Source organism: Trypanosoma theileri, assembly GCF_002087225.1.
Source record: "Trypanosoma theileri isolate Edinburgh chromosome Unknown TM35_Tth_3_V1, whole genome shotgun sequence".
NCBI classification, from domain to species: domain Eukaryota; phylum Euglenozoa; class Kinetoplastea; order Trypanosomatida; family Trypanosomatidae; genus Trypanosoma; species Trypanosoma theileri.
The window spans coordinates 748,501-773,364 of record NW_021639845.1 but is presented as its reverse complement, the minus strand read 5'-3'; the positions used below and the strand labels follow the sequence as shown (position 1 = coordinate 773,364).

Below are 24,864 nucleotides of genomic sequence, written 5' to 3'. Positions count from 1 at the left end.
ATCCTTCCCCCCCGGGGGTCTGTTATTGTTGGCGAGTTTGTGTTTGTGTGTGTGTGTTTTTTTTTTTTTTTGTTTTTAATCACGTTTCGGTTGTTTTTCTTACATTTTGTTCCTTGTATGGTAAAAAAAAAAAAAAAATGGTTTGCTCTGCATAATTTATTTAAGTGTTACCTTTTCTTATTTTTTTATTATTTATTTTTTTTTTTATTTTTTATATTTTTTTTTTTGTTTTTACCCCTAGTAGAAGTAGTGAAACAAAACCATGTCGGATAATTTTCTTATTCTAGGACTTCCTTTTTTTCAACAATGTGCAGACACACTTCCCTCTTCACAATTTAAGTACCTTGTGACCCAGATGGGACCTCTTGGTCAAGCACTCCGCCAATTTGTTGTTCCTAATTTAAAAGTAGGAACTCTGGATTCATTGATTGAAGCAAGTGATGAATTGGCTAAGCTTGATCCACAGTTTGAGGGCACAGTTGAGAAGCTAATTGGTTTGATGGAAGAAGTTTCTCAGAAACCTCGAAGTGTTGTAACTGCCCTACGAATAAATCAAACTCAAGAAATGACACCCGCTGGATATATAAAGAATTTTCTCTGGAATTCAGCTCAATTTGATACAAAGGAGAAGGTTCAAACTTTAATAGAAAAACTTTCACAAATCTCTTCTTCTACAGAGGAACGTGTACGTGTTATGCTTACAGAGTACAATGATACTCGAAACAAATTAAATGCGGCAAGTAAGAAAAATCAAGGCAATTTATCTGTAAAGCCTATTCGAGAATTGGTTGCTTCATATAATGAACAACATCATTGTTTTGTCGATACAGAAATGCTTATAACATTGTTTGTTGCAGTTCCTTTACCATTACAAAAAGAATGGGTTGAAACTTATTGGTCACTAAATGAGTTTGTTTGCCCTCAGTCAAACCGTGTCGTTGCTGAAGATAAGGAATATGTGCTGAACAGTATTGTTGCATTTCGTAAAGCAATGGACGACATAAAAATGGCATGTCGAAAAAAGAGATGTATCGTTCGAGATGTTGAAGGTGTTGATGATTTATCAGTTGCTGAAATGAAAGAGTTGACACAGAAAGCGGAAAAAGAACGAAAAACTCTTTATACTGTTCTTTGGCAACAATACTCGGTTTGTTACGTGGCATGGGTGCATGTTAAAGCTTTGCGTGTCTTTGTTGAGAGTTTACTCAAGTATGGATTGCCTCCTCGCTGTATATCGGTTGTTTTACAAGTGGACGCTAAAAAGGAAGGTGAAATACGAAAAAAAATAGCACAGTTGTATCCCAACTTAATTACCCCTTTAGCAAATGAACCGTCAACTGACGTTGGTGCACTTCAGTATGAATTTCCTTATGTTTCTCTTAAGGTAACAAACGTACAGAAGTGTTAATATTTTTAGCGTGGTGTTAGACGTTCGACATTTCTTATTTTTCTTTTATTTTTCGTTCTCAAGCCATCTCTGCTTTGTGTTTGTCACCTTGAAGCACAATCTGGAGTGACTGCATTCATAATGTTTTTTTTTTTTTTTTTTGTATTCGATTTAGTGGTGATTGTATTGTTTTTTTTTTTTGTTGTTGTTGTTGTTGTTTTCTTCGTCTGTGTTTGTTACCTTTTTTTTTGTTTCAAGAAAGGAATTGATATTTAAAGCCTTATTCTCATCTAGATACGAACCAAGAAAATGTTTGTTTATTATCTTGCTCTTTTAATGTGTGCCTTCGCACTTTCCAATTGTGAAGCTTTTACTGTTTTACCGTTAGAATCTGCACTTTTAAGCTCAGAAAATGGAATTTGGCAACCATCAGGTGGTATCATGTTGAAAGAAGGTGTTGCTTGTGCGCGTGCAAACCAAGGGGATTGTGAGAACTGTGTGAATGAAACCGTAGCTGTTTGTACATTTGATTATGGCAAACATTTTTCAATTCATCAAACAAAGTTTCCTTTTTGTGGTAATAGAGGTGTTGTTGTTGATGGTAAACTTCTTTGTCCATTAAATAATGTTTCTGTCAATGCGAGTGCTACTAACTTTACTGTTGTCTCTTACGAAGGACAATCTTCTCTTGTTGAAACTGTGGAAGAAGGTACCATGTTGTCGTTTGTTTATTGGCCTGGAGAAGAGATGGTTAAAATTGAATTTAAAGGGAATTCTATTCATTTTCCAGAGGATAATACATATTTTATGAATGCTGTTGTCACTCACGCAGACTCCTCAACGAACCATATTCTATTTGCCTCAACAGATGGTTATACTTGGAAGGCGTCAAGCGAAGTGCCACTTGAGGTTAATGAGAAATCTGCTATTATAAGGGAAGCACGTCAAAAAATTAAAATATCAAACTTTACTTCAAGTGAACATCATTTTGTTTCTTCAGGTCACAAGGGGAGATGGTGGGATTCTATTAAGTCTCTTAACGTTTCTGTACCACCTGCATCTGTCGTCTTTAGTAGTGGTGTCGTTATTGAAAGTGGTATGACGAATATATCTGTCCCGTTGAAATTAACTGCAACTGTTAATGGTAATTCAAAGAAAAAGGTATTGAATTTAATAGACTTGTACAAGAATGTAACAGGTTCTAGTCAAATTCCTGAAAATTTTGCCAATGACTGTAAAGACGGTAAGTCTTGTTTGACATCTTCTTATGTATCCCTTATGAAGGTCAATGATAGTCATATTGTTGCTATGTTTGATTTTATTCCTTTAAATTCACAGCGACACAGTCTTGCTATCATTTCCCTAGAAATTGATGATTCAGAAGAAAAGAATAAAATTCTTGAGGAGAAGAGAAAAGCAGAAGAGAATGCCAGAATAAGGGAAGAAGCATGGAAGAAAGCACAAGAAGAGAATGCGGAACGTAAGAGAAATGAGCGTCGTGAGAAGAGAAGAAAAGAACGAGAAAGGAGGGAACGTTTCGTTGTTGCAGATGCTGAGAATATTGCATTGGCTACATCAAGATTTGTTGAAGATGGTGAGATGATAGTTGTTCGGGACGTTTTTGAAGATATGATTGATATTGAAAAGAGTACCTTTTTCTGGTAAACTAGAAAACAACTATTCTTTTGGGCGTATATATAATATATTTTATTTATATGACCCCCACTCTCATTATTTTTTTCTATGTTTCTCTCTTGTTATATATGTTGTTGACATTTAGAAAATTGCTTTTTTTTTTCTTTTTCTTTAAAATTTTTTTTCTTTCCTTTATTGTTTTTCGTCTTCTTATTTTTGTATACTTTGCTCTCTTAGTTTAAATAGTAAGACGTGGTCTCCTATGACTCATAAGAAATCGAATAACGAAAGGAAACAACATAAATCTCTTGTAAAGCATGTGCTTTACGCCATAGCGCGGAATGCGTTATATGCCGCCATAGGAAGGATACTATTTGGTGTACTCAAACGTTTGGGAAAGGGAGGATTGCGTATTAGAGTCATTAAGCAACTTTCTGGAGAGATTTTTTCACTTGATCCACTAAGATGGGCCTTTCTCTTGGGTGGTCTCTCCAGTTTTCGTTTAGTAAAAGAGATTCTTTCTGTATTGTGTCATTACTTTGGTATAACTGAAAAGCTTGCTTCTGTGCTCGCAGGCTGCATATGTGCTTTGCCGTCTTTGGCTATGAATAGGGAAACACGAACAGATTTGTCTCTCTACGTCTTTGTACGAGCGTTACATAGTTTTTCTGTCGGATACATTCTACCTATTTTACCTGAGCCTTGTAGAAGATTTGAGCACTATGATATTATAACTATGTGCTTAAGTGCTTCTCAGATTTTGTATAGTGTTATTTTTGCCCCATTTACGATGCCCCCAGCATATCAACGTTTTCTCTTGAAAGCAGCTATGCTTGATAATCGTGTAGTTCGAGGCCATGCCGGTCTTGCTCGATATCAAATAACCCCAGAACTTGTGGAATTATGTGTGGAAAAAGGTTTCAAAATCCCTCAAAGTGCCAAAGAACATTTTAAGATAGGTTGTTTATACTCTCACCCAGGGATGACGTGCAATAGATTCTTTTTTTCTTTCCTTATGAAACAAATTCTTTGGGTTGGTATGCCGCTTTATGTTCCATTGAAACTTGGAGCAATCATTGCATTTAAGCGAAATGATTTAAAACATCACCCTTTAAAAGTTTTGCAAAATATGCTGCGATCAGCTCTCTTAAGTGCACTGTTTTTGGCATTATATTCTGCGAGTACTGTTAGATTTGCGTGTTTTGCAGCTCAAGGAAACATTCGTGGAGGATTTTTTTTTGCCATAATGTGTTCTCTTGCAGGTGTTGCAACTTTACTTGAGCCTAAAGGGAGGCGAATGGATTTGGCTTTGTATTGTTTGACGTACGCACTTCGTTCTTTCGTTATGACTCAGTATCGTTTGGGTAGAATACCTTACCCTCGTCATGACACCGTATTTCTTCTTTATCTCTTTTCGGTGGGATTTATCTTTTATCAATATGACCGAGAGCCTGAAAAACTAAATTCTGGTGTTCGCGCTAATTTGGCTAAATTACTTATGGAGAGGGACGTCTTTCGTTCTCGGTCAAGAAAAAATGAGGGATCTACTGAAGCGGAAGTAAAATCGTTGGTTAAACTATCATAACATACTCGTTGATTGTTTCTCTTGTGTTTTTACCAATTTTGGTTTTTTTTTTTTTTAATTTGGTGTGCGTGTTTATGCAGAGTTGTGTGATATTTTTATTTCCTTTTATGCGGTTTTATCTCATGTTTTTTTTTTTTTTATGTATTATGTTTTTTTCTTTTCTATTCTATTCTATTCTATTCTATTCTGCGTGAAAACATGTAATGTGTCCATTACATGAGAAAAAAAAAAAAAAACAGTTTTTTTTTTTTTTTCTTCTTTATCTATTTATATATCTTTTTTTTTTTTTGTATACCCTTACTCTTCTCTATGCAGAGGTGTAGTTAATATTTTTTTTTTTCCTTGAAAACTCCACAAGATCAGTAGAAATGTTTAATATGACTGAACCTGTGACGGAGAAAGTTATTCGTGAGAAGTTAGAGGCTTCAGGTGAATTGGGAAAAATGCGAGCAATGGTGATTGATGCCGCAATCAGTTCTTTTTCCAATGATGCAGAAAAGTCTGCCAAGTTGTTTATGCCTAGTCCTGTACTACAGGCATCAAAAGAAACTTTGGAGGGTCGACAGGCTCTTGGTATCCTTTCAGAATACCTGGAGTACTTGGGTTTAACATACACTTTGAATGTTCTGAAACATGAAGCCAACCTAAAAGATAGTGCTATGGAAGAAAATAAGGAAAGTACCCGTGCGCTCAATATTTCCAATAACGATGTTCCTGTTTTAACAACACTAATTCGAACACTTGGAAATAATTTGGTTTCAAATAATCAAAATGAGAAGAGTTCAAACGACAATAATATTGTAAATACCAATTCTGCTGCAGTTCTTGCCAAGATACCAAAGGTTGAGGAAGGTGGTGAGGACACTACTTACTTTTTGTCCAAGTGGTCAGGTCGAGAATTTTATCGCCATGGAGGGCAAGTAACCGGTCAACAAATCCAGCTTGAGTATCTTAAAGATTGCACAGTGTACGTATTGGATCCACTTGATAGCATTACAGTGGATGATTGTGAGGGTGGTGAACTTGTTATTGCTGCTTGCGAGGGTAGCGTATTTTTGCGTAACTGCAAGAATATGATTGTACATGTGGCTTGTAAACAGTTACGTACTCGTGACTGTGAAAATATCGAGTTCCGTATATTTACTTCGACCGATCCCGTAATAGAGGCAAGTCATCATATAATTTTTAAACCTTTTCACTTGCGACTTCCTGGTCTTAATAATACTTTTAAAGCTGCTCGTTTAGACCCCAAGATGAACCGTTTTGTACATGTATATGATTTTACTGAGGATGATCAGAAACTTCCCAAACCACACTTAACTGTTGTATACCCGAATCATGGACTTCTAATGCATGACCGTTGTCACGATAAGGGTACACCTGAGTGCCCACCAGAAATTGAAGATCTTCTTGAGGGACGAATGAAACCGGCTTCAAGTTCAGAATCAGGCCAAAATAAAAGTTATAACATTAAGACAGGTGCTCGCATTTGGACAGAGGCAGCTGCAGAATCCAGCGACAAAGAGGATAATGTTAATACTCTTCCTACCACAAAAAAAGAAGTAATCCCCGCCGTCAAAGTGGTTCCTGGAGTAACAGCAGCGGTGGATTTTGGTACTGATTCGCAGAAGAAGCTGGTTCCAACAGCGACAAGTTTATCAACTGCAGTGAGAGTGGCATCAGAGGGTTCATACTCTTCATTTGATGATGATGATGACCAAGATGATGATATGGATGTAGATGAGGATGATGATGATTTTTAGGTTGTCATTGATAAAGTTATGAATAGAGATTTACCACCTTTGCAATTGACCACGATTATCCTGAAAGTGAAAAAGAATTAAAAGAAATGATAAAAGAATAAATACTTTCTAGGGGTTTTTTGTTCCTTTTATTTTCTCTCTTTTTCTTTTCTTTTAAAACGGTTTTTGCATTGTGTCGGCTTTTGTGCTGTTATTCAGGAGAATAACGTGCACTTGATAGATGTTTGATTTCATGTGAGCAAGAGATTTAGGATTAATTAACTCTCACTTCGTTTTTCCCCCATGTCATGATTTTTTTTTTTTTTTTATATTAATATTGTTATTGAAACTTGGACTATTTTTGTTTTTCTTTACTTTTTTTCTGCAGAACTTTTTTTTTTCTTTTCTTTTTCTTCTTTTTCTTTTCTTTTTCTTCTTATGTACTAGGGAGGTATACGTCTTTGTGTGTAGAACTGAAGGTGGAAAGTGTCTCCTTTATCCCCTCCTCCAGAACAATATGAGTGCATCTACCTCGTATACGGAAGTAGAGAACGTTGATGGTAATTGCGTTATCATTACCACGTTGACTTCTACCACTGATGCAATGCGAAGACAAGAACAAATTCCACCATTATCTCCTACATTATCACAACCAGTAATGAACGTTGATCATCAGTGGTTACCACCTTTTCCACCCTCGTCAGACTTAAACTCCTCAATGCGTTCGGATGCGGTTGACACTGCTGCAGTTAAAACGACTGATGACTACTCTTGTCGTTATCATCCAGTTTATAAATATGGTATTGCAAAGACAGAACAAGATCAAAATAACATTAAAAACTCAACTAAGGTACAAGCTCTAGTTCCAATTGACACAAATATATCCCTTGAATCTTGTTCGTTAAAGCGAGCAAGAAACTTAGGGCCTCTTATTGTGGTGAGACGCTCACGTGAAGTATCAACTATTGAACGTGCTACCTCACTCACTGGGGTAGAGAAACTTTCTTATCGAAAGGAAGTGGATGGTTTGCGCGCTAAACTTAAACAAATGGAAGGTATGGTAGCAGAAATACATCAGCGTACTGAAGAAGAAATTGCCAAGAGATTAAGAAGTGTTGAAGAAAAATGGCGTGAAGAGGAACGTTCTCGTCGTCAGAGGTTTCAAGAAGCTTTGTCAAACCTTCGAGTAGAGAATATGGAATTATCTACTCGTGTACAAAATATGGAGGAGTCTACACGTCTTGTGGCTACTCAGGAACGTGAAAAAATACAAAAGGAGTGGAGTACTCGTTTATCTGATAACGATAATCAATGGAGAGAACGTTTTCGTGTTGCTCAAGAACGATGGGAGGAGTGTGTTGAAAATCACATGCAGGGAGAGCAAGATGCCCTGCAGAAGGTTCAGGAACTCGCTCACGCAGTGGAGGAACTTGAGGCAACGCTTCGTGCAATCACCCGTGAAAAAGAATGGGTAGAGAAGGAACGCGATGCTCTCCTTCTGTCGCAGTCCAAAGTGCATAACTCTGATTTTCGTGAACAAGAGGGGAAAGAAAGAATGAACTCTGAGGTTAAGAATGTACTGGAAGCAGAGGTACTAACGTTACGTAGCGCATTGAGAGAAGCGGAAAGTCGTGAGAAGGCATTGATGACACAGTTAGAAGTTTGTGGTACTGAGAGTGCGGCTCAGGAATTAACGCTGGAGCGACAACTTCAACAAACGCGTCATGAATTAGAAGCTGAGCGCCGTCGTGGATCAGACATAGTAGCACTCTACAGTAGTCAAGTGGAATCTTTACACCAGCAACTCAACGATTCTATGAGAAGAAACAAACAGTTAACGAATGAACTGGCAAGAATTCAACAATAAAAGATAAGTAGATGATTAGATAGAGAGAGAGAGAGAGAGAGAGAGAGAGAGAGAGAGAGACCTCATTAGAATTTTCTGTACATTTATATTGTTCTCTTGAATTTAATTTTTATTTTTTTTTTTTTTTTTTGTACTATACTACTTTTTTTTTTTACACTTTGAATATCTTTGGAAAAGAAATGAGTTTCCTTTTTTGTTTTATATTTACTGTTTGTCTTGCTTTTCGTATTACCTAACCCAATAGTAGGCAGATTTCTCTCTCTTTCTCTTGTTTTTTTTTTTTTTTTTTTTATCTTCTACCTTCTCAACACACCCCCTTTAATGCTTATTCTCTTATTGTAACATGACATATTTTTATGTAATCAAAATTCCAAACTGTAGTGATTCCAGTATATTAGCCAACAAGAACAACAAAAAAAAAACAAAAACAAAATAGAAGACTTATAGTTTTCTCGGAAAAAGGTAAAAAAAAAAAAAAAAAGAGAAAAATGTTTCGAGCCACAAATATCACAAGGTCTGGTGGACCTCAGGCGAACCCCTTTACAAAGTATCTCGCAACACTCTCAGCAGACGGAGAGCAAGCCAAATATTTTAAATTACCCGAGATCGATTCTAAATATGAAACTTTGCCTTTTTCTATTCGTGTTCTTCTCGAGTCAGCGGTCCGCAATTGTGACGAGTTTGACATTACATCAAGGACTGTGGAAAATATATTAAATTGGAAAGATAATTGTCACAGGAGTATTGAAATTCCTTTTAAACCTGCTCGTGTTGTTCTTCAAGATTTCACCGGTGTACCTTGCGTGGTTGATTTGGCTGCGATGCGAGATGCTACAAAGCATTTGGGAGGAGATTTGAATAAGATTAATCCGCAAATTCCTGTGGAACTTGTTGTTGATCATTCAGTTCAGGTTGATAAATACGGCACCCCATCAGCGGCAAAGGAGAATCAAGATATTGAAATGTCCCGCAATCGTGAGCGTTTTGAGTTTCTTAAATGGGGTTCTAATGCCTTTGACAATCTTCTTATTGTACCTCCTGGATCTGGTATTGTACACCAAGTTAATCTTGAATACCTTGCCCGTGTCGTATTTAACAATAAGGGAATGTTATACCCTGACTCTGTTGTTGGTACAGATTCTCACACCACTATGGTGAATGGTGTTGGTGTTGTTGGTTGGGGTGTTGGTGGTATTGAGGCAGAGGCTGGTATGCTGGGTCAATCTCTCTCCATGGTGTTACCACAAGTGGTGGGATATCGCTTTACAGGGAAACTCCCAGAAGGTTGCACAGCAACAGATCTTGTACTCACTGTTGTGAAAAATCTTCGTAAACTTGGTGTGGTGGGTAAGTTTGTCGAGTTTTACGGTCCAGGAGTGGACACCCTCTCTCTTCCTGACCGCGCAACTTTGGCGAATATGGCACCAGAGTATGGTGCTACCACTGGATTTTTCCCAATTGATAAGGAAACCATTAATTACCTTCGTTGCACAAGTCGCAGTCCTGAACACCTTGCACGTATTGAAAACTATGCTAGAGCTGTTAAAATGTTCCGAACTGGAAGTGAAAATATTGAGTATTCAGAAAATCTCGAACTTGATCTTTCTACAGTGGAACCTTCTCTTGCAGGTCCTAAACGTCCACACGATTATGTGCCTCTAAAGAACATGAAAGAAGATTTCAACGCATGTCTTGGAGCAAAGACTGGTTTTAAAGGATTTGGTATTCCTGCAGAAGATCATAATAAGGTGAAAAAGTACATGGTAAATGGTAAGGAAGCAGAAATGCGTCATGGTAGCGTTGTTATTGCGGCCATTACTTCATGTACTAATACTTCTAATCCAAATGTTCTTGTGGCAGCTGGATTACTTGCTAAAAAAGCAGTTGAAAAGGGATTAACTGTTCCACCAGGAATTAAGACATCCCTTTCACCTGGATCACACGTCGTAACCAAGTATCTGGAAGCTTCTGGATTACAAAAGTTTTTGGATGAACTGGGATTTAATACTACTGGATATGGTTGTATGACTTGCATTGGTAACTCTGGAGAGATTGATCCAGCAGTCTCAAAATGTATAAGTGATAATAATTTTGTTGCTGCAGCCGTACTTTCTGGTAATCGTAATTTTGAGGCCAGAATTCATCCACAAACTGCTGCAAACTATTTGGCATCACCTCCACTAGTTGTGGCATACGCATTAGCAGGAAATGTCAATATTGATTTTGCTACAGAACCTATTGTGAACGGTGTTTATCTTCGAGATATTTGGCCTACTAATGAAGAGATAGCAGAGGTTGTACAGAAGTATGTAACACCTGATCTTTTTAAGTCTGTATATGCCAGTATTACAACACTTAATGAACAATGGAATGCACTTAAAGTAAAGGAAGGTAAATTGTACGAATGGCAACCTAAGTCTACATATATTCACCACCCACCATATTTTGACTCTATGACTATGGATATTACACCAACGGGAGCTATCAAGGATGCTGTTTGTTTGGCACTTTTTGGAGATTCTATTACTACTGACCATATTTCTCCAGCAGGTAATATTGCGAAGGATTCACCTGCTGCTAAATTTCTTATGGATCATGGAGTTGAACGTAAAGACTTTAATACATATGGTTCTCGTCGTGGTAATGATCTCGTGATGGTACGGGGTACATTTGCTAACACACGTCTGGGTAATCGAATTGTCGGTGAAGGCCAGACGGGACCTTTTACCATTCATTGGCCAACAAATGAGAAGATGTACATATTTGATGCTGCCGTAAAGTACATGCAGGAAAAAACGCCACTTATTATCATTGCTGGTAAAGAATATGGCAGTGGTTCCTCACGTGACTGGGCTGCTAAGGGACCTTATTTACAAGGTATTAAGGTGGTCATTGCAGAGAGTTTTGAACGTATTCATCGTTCTAACCTTGTTGGAATGGGTATTATTCCACTTCAATTTAAATCAGGTGAAAGTGCTTCTTCACTGGGGCTCACAGGAAAAGAAAAGTTCAGCTTTGACTTCTCCGCAAACATGAGTCCTGGACAAGAGATAACAGTGCGGAAGGATGATGGCACCTCCTTCAAGACGATCCTCCGCATTGATACTGATATGGAGGTAAAGTATGTGGAAAATGGTGGTATTCTACAGTATGTTCTTCGCGAAAAGATCCGCGGTGCCTTGTAAATAAGTATGCATAAATACCGAAGACGGCACTTGAAACTATATTAGCATTCACTCTTTTTTTGTTTTTTTTTCTTCACTGCTGTGGATGTAGGCGTGCTATTACGTTTCGCATTGAAAGAACAAAATAATAGAAGGATGCAAAAAAAAAAAAAAGGAAAGAAAGAAAGAATTGAAACGGAAATGAAAAAAAAAATAGAAAATAACAAAAATCAAAAATTATGGGTTTGGAACATCAAATAAAGTAAGCAAACTGAGAAGGCAGAAAGAAAAAGGGAAGAAAAAAAAAAAATGTGTCTATGTGCGTTGCTCTCTCTCTGAAGAAAAAAGAAAAAGAAAAAAATAAAGAAAAGGAAAGAGATTAACAGAAATAAATATAACTCATATTCCACATCTTTGGACCTGGAATAATACACGCGTGTTACCAAAACTCAATTGTGATTTTTTTTTTTTTATATTGATTTTAGTTCGTTACCTTCCTTATTTTAATTATCAGATTGCTTATATAGGGCTGGGTGTTGTTGGTGAGTACAAAAAAAAAAAAAAAAAAAGAAAGAACTGCTGCAGATGCACACAAGCATGTGAGTAAACGATGAAGAATGCATTATGTTATTACTTTACTACAATCTTATTAACTGTGTTAGTTATCACCTTAGTGCCCTACGTCTGACAGTTACGAAAATACCAGAATTTCATGTTTTTTTTTTTTTCTGCATAAAAGCACTTACTAAGTCTTAATATTTGTACGTGTCGTTTTCCTTTTTTTTCCCCTTTTGATGTCTTTTACACGCACATACACACTTTGTTTTTTTTTTTTTTCTTCTTTTCGTCTCTTTCTTTACTTCTCACTTGACTATATTGCTAGCGAAGCAACCGTGCGGCTTTGTGGAAAGTTGGTTTGGTAGACCGTGGTGGTTGGGGAAAGGAAAAGAAAAAAAAAAAAAACTTAATACTTAAGCTGCGTCTGTCTTTTTGCGTTTTTGGTATGGGTAATACCATAAAACAATAAAAAAATATGATAATATGCATGTCTGAGTAAAAGAATAATTTTATTATTATTATTTTTTTTGGAACTGTAATTATTATATTTTGTTTTTCTTGTCAATTCTTACTAAGTTTCCTTTCTTTCTTTTTTTTTTTTCCTTTTTTTTTTCTAGGTGCAGGGTGTTTCAAGAAAGAACGTCAAACAACAACAAAAAATAAAAGAAGAAAGAAAGACTGTAGTGGTAAACAGTTGGGGGTGAATCGAATAATGATCGATTATGGAATTAACTTGGGTGACGAAGCTGTTCGTTTTATTCCATGTCCTGGTAACTCACCATGTTGTAGCTTTTCAGCAACGGAATCTCATCTCTTCTTTGGTCACATTGGCGGTGAAATCACTGTTTGTTGTATGAACCACCAATCTCTTTCCATGCAGGTTGTTGCTAACAAGAAAATATTGAATTCTACTGGTTTTAATTTAGAGCAGAGTGAAATAAATAGTACAGATTCACTTGATTCTCTTATGATAGATTGTATTTGTGCTTGTCCTTTGACTTCAATGGAAGAGACACTTTTATCGGTTTTACATGGTCGTCACACTGTGACGTTTTTAAAATTCAACTCTTCGGATAAAATACATGAAGGAGAAAATAACTTGAATATATATCGCTCAGTGGAACTTCACATGGATGAGGGATTTTTTCAGTATACAAATCGTACAACAGCGCATTGCTGGATTGATAATGATACATTTCTTGTTGGTTGCCTTGACGGAACTGTATTGGCTGTCTCCGCAACAGAAGAAGTTTCACCGTGTATTTTGTTGAAGGAAGAATCACCAATTGTACAAATTTCATGGAATGTGATGAATAATATATTTGTTATTTCTTCTTTACGTCGTAGTGTTGTTGCTACATATATGAATGATTCTCTGCATGTAGTCCCAATAGGAAGTAAACCAAGAGAGGAAGGTGTATTTGGGGCTTGTGTTTGGCCTCTTAACGGTAGAGTGTATGCGGCTCGGCATAATGCCCGTATATTTGAATATGATACTACCGCTAGTGTGGTTACGCGTACATATCGTATTCCCCAAGATGTCGAGTTAGGCATAATGAAACCTCTTCTAATACTATCGATGCCATCATCATCATCATCATCATTGCTAAGAAATACATCTGAAAGTACGGACAATCATATAGGAACTGAGGAAAGTGTAGAGAGGTTACAGTTTCCCATATTTTTATGGTCAGAAGGGAAGAATTTTGTTGGTATCTTAGTTTTAACGTCTGAAGATATTTTTCAGGTAACACGACGTTTTACAGATTTTTCTGTTGTTTCCACCGTACTTCTCTCTTCATGGGCATTAGTGTTATGCTCAAATGATCACCTTATGTGTGTTCCTTTAGTAAGGGATGGGATGCAATCTCAACACGGCAGTGATGATACTTCTACTAACACATTAGAGCCCCCATCACTGGAACCAGTGGGAATCTCAAAAACAGTGTACAATAACGACAATAATAATGATAATAATAACGATAATAATAATAATAATAATGATCTCATTACTACTTCCTCTTCTCTTAAAATAAGTACTATGGTCCGACGAAAGAGAATAGTGAAGAAGAAGGTGCTTCTCGTGACGCGCCGCAGAAAAGTAGTAAATGGTGAAATACCGCAGCAGACATTGGCGCCGAGTTCACACAGTACAATAGCTGTAGGATTTACTGAACCATCTTTTTCTTCTACTCTCAATAGTACTGATAATAATGATAATGCCAATGATGATAATAATAGTAATGAGAGACACAGTAATGATAAACGTGATCCTTCTCCAAATTCCTCTTTTCCAAACGGAGAAACTTCATCCAACAATATGATATTATCGGAAGCAACAACTCTGGGTACTACTGCTAATGAGAATGAGTGTTTGGACAACAAGGTAAACAGAGAGGACCAAATTAAATTAACTATTGAAAACTCAACTATATCATCCTCTTTAGAAAAGGAAGAAAAAGAAGAAGAAAAAGTTCCTCTTGGTGAAAATAGTGTAACTAGTTCTTCCAAGATTGGTAGTATGGAGAAAGAAGGTGAAATAACAGAGAAAACATTAAGAGATAACTACCACCGATTTCGTGTAGGGGTAAATCACTTGATACGTCTCTTTAATGTTCATGCTCTCCATGTTGGAGAACATTCTCAAATTTACGCCAATGTACTAGAGTTTCTTCCTTTCTTAGAGGAACAGATGATTGAAGCTGGACTTTTACTCTGGCCATTTCAGGTGGTTTTACATTTCTCAAGAATAGGCTCGTGCTGTACTCATTTACACTTGGCATCTGGTCGTGCTAAAGAAACTATTGGAAAGTTCTTTACTGAAGAAGAAGTTATAGTAAATGCTCTTCGTAATGTACTAAGATTTGCTCTTACATGGTCTCTTCATGATACTACTGAAAAGTGGGAAAACTGTTGTATGAAAACGCTTTATTTACTACATTTACTACTTGCAATTCCATGGCCTATTTCTTCTGCATCCGTTATACATACTAAAAATAAATCTTCTTTAACAAACCCTGGGGAAGAAGAGGAGGAGTTAGTCCTTCAGAAACTAGCAGAAGAGCATTGGATGAAGGAAGCTGATATTATTGAAAAATTAGTAGAACGCTCTGGGGCTGATAGTAATTACCTTGCACTGGTAATTACACTCAGTAACTATGTTGTATTTTCTCCACAAACAATTCAACCAGGTGGTGTGAGATCGTTACGTCTTTCAGCTCTTATGAATGGTTACGAAAAAACTGCTGTAGAGTTGGCTCATCTTCAAGCCACACGATACATCTCTATAGATTGTAAACGGCCGTTGCATATTGAGTTTCAAATGGAGGAACTTATTATTAAACAATCTCCTAATATTCTTGAAGTATTTGAAGCTACATTATATCCATATTCTGCCTTTTTTACATATTTTCCTTATGTTTTTGCCACTTTTCCATCCAAAGCTATCATTTTAGCATTACAGCATTATCCTGGCACTTCTCTTTCATACTTTGAGTGGGCATTATCAAGTAATGTGCAGGGTACAGCATATCAAATTCTACGAGATGTTGGAAGTGAATTGACGCGTCTTTCTCTTAAAGATCTAGCAGATGGTTTGGCAGATTTGATTTTAGCATTGTACGAAACTGCAAGATCTAGTCTTTTTGATTCTCTTCCTGACTACTTAACTTGCTTACGAATTTTACTTCAACATCATTTCACATTAATGCAGTGGACAATGGAGGCTGAACGTGAACGGTTTAAGACGACAATGGAAGGTCTTTGCGATTCTAAAGGAGAGAGAGAATTACAACTTCAAATGGAAAAGGAAAGAGTAGGGAGTATGAGGTTAACTATGCCATTTATTCGACGTAAACTGGATCGACTTGAAGATGTTATTCTAGATCTTCTTCAACATGTACAAACTGTGATGAATGCTTTAACCGCCAAAGGGACAGGATCAGAGGGGAAACGGCAGTTGCAGCAGGATATACTGGATCTCTTGGAGGAGTTTGAATTTCCTGAAGGTATTCTGGCGTTATCATGGACGCGAGAGTTTATTAGCCGATGTATCTCTAAAAGCCGTGTGGAGCGTCTTATGCCACTTTTTCAGCTTCCACGCGGTGGTACAGAGAGTGACTGGGTCTTCTTATTCCAACAAGCGTATGAGGATGGTACATTAGAAGTTGCCATGTTATTCTGTCTCACTGTGGAGAAAATACCGAGCCGCGTGGAGCATTTGCTGCGAGCTGCATTTCCAACGCGGGCTGGATCTGTAGAGGCTGCGAGTGGTGATGAGCAGCTTGAACGTGTAGTGAAAAAACTCAGTATGTTGTCTTGAGTCAAACAGCAATGAGATTTCTTTCAAAAGTGTTATTATTATTTCGTGGGATTTTTTTCTGCTATATTTCTCTCCAGATTCGTTACACTTGTGTATACAGAGATAATTAAAAAAAAAGAAAAAAAAAGAAAAAGTGTTTTTTCTTTTTGTTATTGTTTTCCCTGCCCTTTATGTTTTGTTTCTTTTATTTCTTCTCTTTGGGGTCTGGTTTTATCCAAGCACTTGTGACCCCTGAAAAGAGTGGGGTGAAAGGTGGTCCTTATTGAACGTGGCGAAACAAAAAGAGTGAAAGGGAACGAAGAAATACGGAAGAAAAGGTTGTTAACGCCAGGAAGAATAAAAGAAATAGGGGAAGAGAAGTTATATATATATATATATATATATATATACAAAATAAAAAGAAAAACAAACAAAGAAAATATAGTGGACTACACAGTATGCCGCCACTTACACTTGAACAAGTACTGGCGCGGTCCATGCGGCTTCCACGAAAGCATACAAAGAATATGACGGCTCTTGGATCAAGCCACGCAACGTTAGGATCATCAACTTTGTCTCCATCCTCAAACACTGAAGTAAAACGTGATACCGGAGCTGCCAAGTTATTTAGTCTCATCGAGAAGGAAGAAGAGGCCATTGCTGCGCAGAGACCAAAAATACATGTATCACATAACCTTATTCGTAACAGTCAAGACTTACTTACTTATTTACACACCGCCAAGCGAATGCGTGCCTGGGAAGATGCTTTGCGTTCGTTTAATGAAGCTACCAAGATGTTATTAATTAGGCAGAGTGATGATAATAGTGGTGTTGTCCTCACTCTTCGTAAACAAGGTGAAGAATCTAAAGAAGCTTCAGGCATCACCGCTAATATTGCTCACCTATCTGTACTTCTTGACGTCTGTGCATCAGCAAAACAATGGGATCTTGTTGAACAGCTCGGAGAAGTTTTTCGCAAACAATCACCCCAAATATTGATTAATGCTGTTTCTTTACTAGCCAGAACAAAGGAAGCGGATGTCAAAGAGGGTTTATACGGGTGGAAACGTGCCCTCCACTTTTTACAAACGCGAATTCCTCCTGAAGAACAACCTGTTGAGGGGTATAATGCCTGTATGAGCGCATGTGAAAACTCCCTTGATTGGGAAGGGGCTCTTGCAGTTATACGGTCTATGGGACCAAATAATCTGCAGCAGCTGGATTCCAAAATCACTTCTTTAGTGGAAGAGAATAAGGTGAAAAGTTTAGATGGAACGGTTAATGTAGAAACAGAAAAAACGGCACCACCAAGTGCTGAGGCAAGAGAAGATATGGGTGACATGTCTGTGTTGAACCCGCCTAAGCCCGATGTAGTAACATATGCGACTCTTATATCCGTTCTGGAACAATGTGGAAAAAATGCTTTAGCTAGTGAGGTCCTGCAGCGACTGCCACCGCTAGAGAAGGAAGAAATCACAGCAACATATGCTGCGTTGATTCATGTATGGTCTGAGCAACAGTACCGAAATCATCGTCGACGTTTCTAGATGCATTTTTCTTCTTTTTTTTTTTCCACCTTTTCTTCTTGTAATTACTTGTTTATTGTTATTACTATTTTTTTTTTTTTTTTTTTTTTGCGTCTTTCTCGTTAGCGTAACTTTTCTTGATTCTTTTTTCTTTTTTTTTTCTTTAAATTTGAAGGTCCAGTGAGTTGGTCTTGATGATATTGTGTGATGTCTGGCTTTTGCTCTTTATTCGTTTCTATTTTTTTTTTTTTTTTCTTTTACTCTGGTAGAAGGGCATTAAGCCGTAACAAAAAGAAGCAAAAAATAAAAGACAATTACTACAAGTAAAAGAGGAACACGCAGGTGTGTTAGTGTGTGTTTTTTTTTTTTCATCTGAGTTATTTGTGTAGAATCTTGTTTGCATGTCTCTGCAAGCAATGAGCTGGATTCAGAAAAACCTTGGTATTGATGTTACTGGGGAGTGGTCGCAACAAGTATCTTTAAACGTTGGTGGGATTGTTTTTCTCACCCGTCGTGCTACATTTCAGTCTCTCAGTGATCACCCTATATTTGGTCCTATAGTGAATGGCACGGCAAAACGTGGCGAAGATGGATGTTTTGTTATTGACCGAGATGGGGTGACATTTCGATATGTTTTAAATTTCCTGCGAAGTGGATCTTTACTTTTGCCAGAATCTTTTGATGAATGGGATCAACTACTCGATGATGCGAGGTTTTTCCAACTGCAAAATATGGAAAAGGCAATACTCGATCGGTTTGAGTACCAAAGATCTTTGTTTCGTCGTACTTTGCCACAAGCTGTTTTTGTACATTGGCCAGTTTCAGGTAGCAGTGGCGATAAGATTGTGATTGTACCTCAGTTACCTGCTTTGGTTGTTCCTGAGGATGGAAATGAGGTAAGTTACCAGGGGGAACTTTTACGAAGTATTGATGAACTTATCACTACAATGCTATCGGCATATGGCTATGTAATCCAGCACTGGAATGAAAAGGAAGGGAAGGTATTTCTCACACTTGATAGTGCATGAATCAAAAAAGTGTAGGATTTTTCTGGCTATTCTTATTGTATTGATATTTTCTTGAGTTCTACTGGATTTGAATATTTGTGTTTGCGTTTTTTTTTCTTTTTTTTTGCGAAGGGTCAACATGTGCTTGGTATTCCTCTCTTTCAGAGTCTCATTCTATATATATATTTATCAGGAGTATATCTGAAAGGGACCCTCCACTTCTCCCTTTTGAAAAAAAGAAGTAAGAATTTATTCATTCATTCCTCTTTTGCTTAATGTTGTCTTTTCAACTTATATGACTTTAGGAAATTTTTCATGGAGAAGATTGTATTTTTATCACTTTTCTCTCTCTCTGTTTTTCTTCTTTCTTCATTACTTTTGTTTGGAACACAAAGAAGTGTGGACAAGACACGTTTTCTTCACCTTCCCTCCTTTCCTAGTTTCCCCTTTCTCTCTCTCTCTCTCTGTGTGTGTGTGTGATTGAGTGTATAAAACGAAGAAAAGTAGTCAAAAGGTGAGGGCTAGGGTGATGGTGCAACGTACTTTATTTGACTATGTACCAAAAAAGAAAACAAGTCCTGAACGTGTGGATGTGAACAAGGAAGCAAAAACAGATGAACAGCATACACCACCATCACGTAAGCGCACGTTAGAAGTTGTATCGGAGTCCGTTAATGCTACTAAAGTGCGCAATGAACCTTGTGAGAGTTTGTCCTCACTTATTCGTGATCCCGCGTGGTCTGCGTTTCTGCAACCCCTCATCACGACAAATAGTTTTCATAACATAGAAAAATTCATAGAACATGAGATGGCAAGTGGAAAAGTCATTCTTCCACCCAGAGATTTAATCTTCTCAGCTTTTAACAGTACACCACTCAATGAACTAAAGGTTGTGCTACTGGGACAGGATCCTTATCATAATTTGGGTCAAGCACATGGAATGTGTTTTTCAGTGCGTCCTGGTGTGCGTCCACCACCAAGTTTGGTGAATATGTACAAGGAGTTGACAACCGATATACCAGGATTTAAGACACCATCTCATGGTTATTTACAACGTTGGGCAGAACAAGGAGTTTTAATGCTCAATGCAACACTTACTGTTGAGGCTCACAAGGCAAATTCTCATGCAAATTGTGGTTGGCAAACTTTTACAGATGGTGTTATTCGTCTACTTTCTGAAAAACATTTAAAACCGATTGTATTTCTTCTTTGGGGAGGTTTTGCAAGAAAAAAAATTGCTTTAATAGATCAAAAACGTCATATTGTTATTGAAAATGCCCATCCTTCCCCTTTAAGTGCAACAAAATGGTGGGGATGTCGTCCTTTTTCAAAGTGTAATGCGGCCCTGGAGAAATTAGGACATGAACCTATTGATTGGAGTCTACCAATGACTGTTAATGCTTCTACAAAGTGAGGGTTTTAATGTTTTTTTTTTTCTTTTTATAATTTTCATCAGTGACATTCCAACATTATTTTAATGTCCTCAGATGTTGTACTTTTTTTTTCCCTGCCATGTAGACATTACTTGTTTCTTTTTTTTTTCTTTTTTTCTTTTTTGTTTTTGCTCTTCCCTTATACTGTTTTTTTTTTTTTTTTTCCTTTTATCTTCTCCATTAGGTTTAGGTGGTAATCAGGGCTGTGCTATACTTATTGAGATTTTGAATTGTATCTATGAAAGTAAGAAAATGGAGAGAGTTGTGGCATTACATTGGAATTCTTTACTGTTTCTCAGACTGTTCATTATAATTTNTTTTTTTTTTTTTTTTTTCCTTTTATCTTCTCCATTAGGTTTAGGTGGTAATCAGGGCTGTGCTATACTTATTGAGAAGAACTGAATAAGTGAATTGCACTCTTGAATATGACGTCTAATCTTGATATTACCAGAGAGAGTCCCCTCCCAGAAGGGGATTTGATAGATGAAGAGTTGGAACTAAATACAGATCTGACGCCAAGAATGGAGGATGTGGACTTTGATACTTTTCAGCGTTCAGTGCTACAACAACGAGAACGAGGTTTACCACCACCACCACGTGCGCTCCTAAAACGTATTCCAGAATCCACGGATGATTTTCTTCGCAATTTCTTTTTGCGAAATGGCATGTATAAAACGATGGAGGTATTTGAAATCGAATGGTATGAAAAGTACGGTTCAAGACCTCTAATGGATGCTCCAGTTTTTGCAGATAATTATCTTGAAACTGCAACTCTTCAAGACCGTATTGATGTTTTAGAACATCAACTTCGTCAACATGCAGAGTTAACAGCAAAAACCACAAAATTGTATATGCAAGCAAAAAAAGAGCGTGATTTTCATCGTGCTAACCACAACCGTGTGGTACAAGAGAAAAATAGAATTACCAAACTTCTTCAGCAGGCACAACAACAAGCTGAATATGTTAACCCAACTTTAAGTGAACTTCGCCAAAAATGTGAAGCACTTCACAAGAATAAAACATTATTATCAATAGAGCGTGATAAACTTGAGGCTAAGGTATCAAGATTAGAGAAACAAGTAGAGAAATTAGAGGAACAATTACGATCACAAGAAGTAAGTGATTCTCGCCCCAAATCAGAAGTTGCTTCTAAAAAGAAAGAAGGGATTATATCTAAACCTACTGCTGTTAAGCCTGGTGCGAAAGTTGCAGGAGGTCCGGCTGTGCGTGCTGCTGAGGCATTTTCTGATGGATTCCGTTGGCCTGCAGATGAGCGACCTCGACCTTCCCATGGGGATAGTTCCTTTGCCCCTCACAGTGATCCAACCACGTGGGTGTGTCAGTCTTCCTTTAAGGCACATTCTATGGCTGTAACTAAAGTTGCTATGCATCCTGAAAAACCAGCAGTTGCTAGCTCTAGTGATGATGGAACTTGGCGACTTTCTGCATTACCACAAGGAGAGCTCGTCATGTCTGGTGATGGACATAAGAACTGGATCTCATCTGTGGCTATGCATCCAACAGGAACTATGGTTGCCACTGGATCAGGTGATAAAACTGTAAAACTATGGGATTTCGCCACTAATGGCTGTAAATTGACATTAAAAGGTCATTGTGATGGTGTTTGGTGTATTGATTTTCAAGAAACGGGTCTTCTTTTGGCCAGTGGAGCGCTTGATCAAACAGCTCGTATTTGGGATGTTACAACTGGAAAATGTCGTCAAACACTTCGGGGTCATGTGGATTCTGTAAATGCTGTGGTTTGGAAACCTTACACTAATATGCTTTGTACAGGTAGTGGTGATAAGACTGTGTCACTTTGGGATAGTCGCATGAACTGCTGTTCACAAACATTGTATGGTCACCGAAATGCGGTTCAATCTGTTTCATTGGTTGGTACAAGTGATGATTTGGTTTCATGTGATGCCGATGGTGTGGTTGTTCTTTGGGATACACGACGAATGGAGCAACGTTTGACTATTTCATGTGGTCCATACCCAGCCAACAATGTTGCTTCTGACCGTACTGGTACATATCTAGCCGTCGCCAGCGATGATGCCACTATTAAATTAATTGATCTTACTAACTCTGCCATGACAGATCTTACAGGACATGAAGACAGTGTACAATGTGCTGTATTTGACCCGGCAACTAACAGTTTTATTGTTAGCTGTGGAAATGATGGGAAAATAGGATACTGGTGTTGAGTTATGAAAAAGAAAAAAATTAGTTTATGCTGGATCAATCAAGAGGTATACATGTAGACTCCAGAGACGATCAAAATGAAAGTGAAGAAAAAGAAAAGAAAAGAAAAAAAAGAGGAAGAGAGATACTCAAGTACCTGTGAAATGGAATGAACCAAAAAAAAAAAAAAAAAGAAAAAAGGAGACAAATGTCTCGGTGAAAAGAAAAATATGTAGAAAACAATCCACTGCATATATTGCGAACGAGAAGGTGATGTAACACATGTATGTTTGCGTATGACAATGCACCTTCGTGTATTCTGAGTGCAGTTTTGAAACAAAAACAAAAAAAAAAGATATTTTGTAAATAGAATTAATGAAGAAAAAAATAAATAAAGAATATTAAATATATATATATACTTTTGTATTGTAACTATTTATCCTTTTTTCTCTTTTTTTCTTCTTTTGCTTTTTTTTGTGGGGACTCATGTTTATTGAGTAACATTGGTTGGGAAATTAGATCAAGGAGGGACCATTGATTTTTTTTTTTTTGTTTTTTGAATTTCTAACTCGACACATCACATTTTCTTAAGCCAATAATGTCCGTTGTCCGAGTTTCACTCACACACTCTTCGAGTAAGATACGTGTCCCTGAGAAACGCTATGGTCTTGCACAAACCATTGAGAGTATAAAGACTAACATTGCAACACATTTTGCCACACCACCGGAATTCATGCGCCTAGAGCTTATTGATGATCGCGGGGTTAGAATAGAGTCCGATATGCGGGATGACAAGCAGCTGGGGTACTACCAGTGTAAGGACGACTATGTTATCCACGTTGTGGACCTCCAACCGACACCGCAAGTCAATAATTTTGATGATGTATCACAAGTTGAAAAGTACGAAATATCGGAAGAAGCGTACAGTAAACGTGCAGATAATGTCAGAGCTTTTCGGGAACGTATGATTGCCCAACAACGGGCGGAGGCGGAAAAATCTGGTATTACTCTTCCTAAAGAGTTAAATGAAGATAGTTACAAGGAGAAGGCAGAAACAATGAAGGTTGGGGATCGTTGTATGTGTCAACCAGGTGATCGTTTGGGTACTGTTCGATATGTGGGCCGCGTAGCGTTACTGAAGCCTGGCTATTGGATTGGCGTTGAGTTTGATGAGCCTGTTGGGAAAGGTGATGGTAGCGTTAAAGGCACACGTGTTTTTCAATGTCAACCGAACTATGGAGGGTTTTTGCGGCCAGACCAGGTGGAGGTCGGTGATTATCCGCCAGAGGAATTTTAAAGCGTTGTCAAAAAAAAAACGTTTTGTATGTAGAAGTGTTGATTTTTTTTTTTTTTTTTCCTCTTCCTCTCTCTGTGTGTAAGTGCGAGTGTGGAACTTGATCTTTTGACTCTTTAAGAATGTTGTAATCATTTTTTTTTTTTTTTTTATTTCTTTATTGTTTTCTCGCACACTGTACATATACTTGGTTAGTATAGGAAAGATCTAAAGTTTGGAGTTCACAGCCGAAGCAATGCGTCCACGTCCGTTTCTCGCTACGCGGGGAAATGATCCCCTCGGCGATGATGAGTGCACACACGAAAAAGCGGACAGCACGGCAGGAGTTACAGACACAGATGAAGTGCATAGTGTGAGCCTCGTGACTAGTCCACACGATAGTGACAATGAGTGGGGGGAGTTTAGACGAAATAATGGAGACTATCCGATTGGTACCACAAATGCAGAGAAGAGTGGACCACACACACGTATTTTTTCATTTGATTCTATACGAGCATATCGGCCAAGGAATGTTCGTAACAAAAAAACTCCGTTTCTTGATCCCTGTTCTCCTTTAAGTGATGATTTTTGTTCGGAAAGATGCGGAGAACGTTTGCATAAAGTAACCCTCTGTGGAACCTCTCCACTTGATGCAGATGATGTGGATAGTGAAGTCCAAAAAGAAAATAATAATAATAATAATAATAATAATAATAATAATAATAATAATAATAATAATAATAATAATAATAATAATAATAATAATAATAATAATAATAATAATAATAATAATGAGGCCAAACCACTCACTTTTCCCGTGTTATTTGCTGAGAGTTCACATGCGCCTCATTCCAATGATATGGAAGAAGCACAGAAGGTTTTAATGGCAGAAACACCACAGACGGTAAATGTGCTGCAAAACCCACCGTTAGCAAGATGCGACTACGCATCATCTGGTTTTTCTGTACCGTGTGTAAAGGTGCAGGTGAATGTGAAGACATATGTGGAGGTACACCTTGGCGAGGACGGGCAGGACAGCATTCACCAGACTACAGATGTTGGACTACTTCGCTGTGATTGGAAGTCCCCTACAGCAGACGCCGCCCTTTCTCCGTTAAAATCTCCATTTCTTCAAGACCACCCTTTGCAGGAATGAACTAGCTAACGGCGTGGTTTTTTGTGGTTGCCTTTTTTTTTTTTTTT

General features: G+C 37.7%; 13 protein-coding genes across 13 annotated transcripts; all 13 read left to right on the top strand.

Annotated features, from left to right (window-relative positions):
• Positions 1–262: 262 nt before the first annotated feature.
• On the top strand, positions 263–1,408 carry TM35_000033980 (vacuolar ATP synthase subunit c; the record flags this gene model as incomplete). Its single annotated transcript, XM_029022165.1, has 1 exon — positions 263–1,408. The coding sequence occupies one exon, from the start codon at positions 263–265 to the stop codon at positions 1,406–1,408; it is 1,146 nt and encodes a 381-aa protein (XP_028886711.1).
• A 315-nt stretch (positions 1,409–1,723) lies between these two features.
• TM35_000033970 (uncharacterized protein) lies at positions 1,724–3,052 on the top strand (the record flags this gene model as incomplete). Its single annotated transcript, XM_029022164.1, has 1 exon — positions 1,724–3,052. The coding sequence occupies one exon, from the start codon at positions 1,724–1,726 to the stop codon at positions 3,050–3,052; it is 1,329 nt and encodes a 442-aa protein (XP_028886710.1).
• Positions 3,053–3,284: 232 nt separating this feature from the next.
• TM35_000033960 (uncharacterized protein) lies at positions 3,285–4,607 on the top strand (the record flags this gene model as incomplete). Its single annotated transcript, XM_029022163.1, has 1 exon — positions 3,285–4,607. One exon carries the CDS (start codon positions 3,285–3,287, stop codon positions 4,605–4,607), a length of 1,323 nt encoding a protein of 440 aa, XP_028886709.1.
• A 368-nt stretch (positions 4,608–4,975) lies between these two features.
• TM35_000033950 (Protein XRP2) lies at positions 4,976–6,370 on the top strand (the record flags this gene model as incomplete). Its single annotated transcript, XM_029022162.1, has 1 exon — positions 4,976–6,370. The coding sequence occupies one exon, from the start codon at positions 4,976–4,978 to the stop codon at positions 6,368–6,370; it is 1,395 nt and encodes a 464-aa protein (XP_028886708.1).
• Positions 6,371–6,866: 496 nt separating this feature from the next.
• Positions 6,867–8,216, top strand: TM35_000033940 (uncharacterized protein; the record flags this gene model as incomplete). The annotated part of the gene is made up of 1 exon (XM_029022161.1): positions 6,867–8,216. The coding sequence occupies one exon, from the start codon at positions 6,867–6,869 to the stop codon at positions 8,214–8,216; it is 1,350 nt and encodes a 449-aa protein (XP_028886707.1).
• Positions 8,217–8,704: 488 nt separating this feature from the next.
• On the top strand, positions 8,705–11,401 carry TM35_000033930 (putative aconitase; the record flags this gene model as incomplete). The annotated part of the gene is made up of 1 exon (XM_029022160.1): positions 8,705–11,401. The coding sequence occupies one exon, from the start codon at positions 8,705–8,707 to the stop codon at positions 11,399–11,401; it is 2,697 nt and encodes an 898-aa protein (XP_028886706.1).
• A 1,249-nt stretch (positions 11,402–12,650) lies between these two features.
• Positions 12,651–16,259, top strand: TM35_000033920 (uncharacterized protein; the record flags this gene model as incomplete). The annotated part of the gene is made up of 1 exon (XM_029022159.1): positions 12,651–16,259. The coding sequence occupies one exon, from the start codon at positions 12,651–12,653 to the stop codon at positions 16,257–16,259; it is 3,609 nt and encodes a 1,202-aa protein (XP_028886705.1).
• Positions 16,260–16,696: 437 nt separating this feature from the next.
• On the top strand, positions 16,697–17,785 carry TM35_000033910 (uncharacterized protein; the record flags this gene model as incomplete). Its single annotated transcript, XM_029022158.1, has 1 exon — positions 16,697–17,785. The coding sequence occupies one exon, from the start codon at positions 16,697–16,699 to the stop codon at positions 17,783–17,785; it is 1,089 nt and encodes a 362-aa protein (XP_028886704.1).
• Positions 17,786–18,165: 380 nt separating this feature from the next.
• TM35_000033900 (uncharacterized protein) lies at positions 18,166–18,792 on the top strand (the record flags this gene model as incomplete). The annotated part of the gene is made up of 1 exon (XM_029022157.1): positions 18,166–18,792. One exon carries the CDS (start codon positions 18,166–18,168, stop codon positions 18,790–18,792), a length of 627 nt encoding a protein of 208 aa, XP_028886703.1.
• A 508-nt stretch (positions 18,793–19,300) lies between these two features.
• TM35_000033890 (uracil-DNA glycosylase) lies at positions 19,301–20,185 on the top strand (the record flags this gene model as incomplete). The annotated part of the gene is made up of 1 exon (XM_029022156.1): positions 19,301–20,185. One exon carries the CDS (start codon positions 19,301–19,303, stop codon positions 20,183–20,185), a length of 885 nt encoding a protein of 294 aa, XP_028886702.1.
• A 444-nt stretch (positions 20,186–20,629) lies between these two features.
• On the top strand, positions 20,630–22,411 carry TM35_000033880 (pf20; the record flags this gene model as incomplete). The annotated part of the gene is made up of 1 exon (XM_029022155.1): positions 20,630–22,411. One exon carries the CDS (start codon positions 20,630–20,632, stop codon positions 22,409–22,411), a length of 1,782 nt encoding a protein of 593 aa, XP_028886701.1.
• A 575-nt stretch (positions 22,412–22,986) lies between these two features.
• TM35_000033870 (putative tubulin-specific chaperone) lies at positions 22,987–23,685 on the top strand (the record flags this gene model as incomplete). The annotated part of the gene is made up of 1 exon (XM_029022154.1): positions 22,987–23,685. The coding sequence occupies one exon, from the start codon at positions 22,987–22,989 to the stop codon at positions 23,683–23,685; it is 699 nt and encodes a 232-aa protein (XP_028886700.1).
• A 232-nt stretch (positions 23,686–23,917) lies between these two features.
• On the top strand, positions 23,918–24,817 carry TM35_000033860 (uncharacterized protein; the record flags this gene model as incomplete). Its single annotated transcript, XM_029022153.1, has 1 exon — positions 23,918–24,817. One exon carries the CDS (start codon positions 23,918–23,920, stop codon positions 24,815–24,817), a length of 900 nt encoding a protein of 299 aa, XP_028886699.1.
• Between the last annotated feature and the right edge of the window lie 47 nt (positions 24,818–24,864).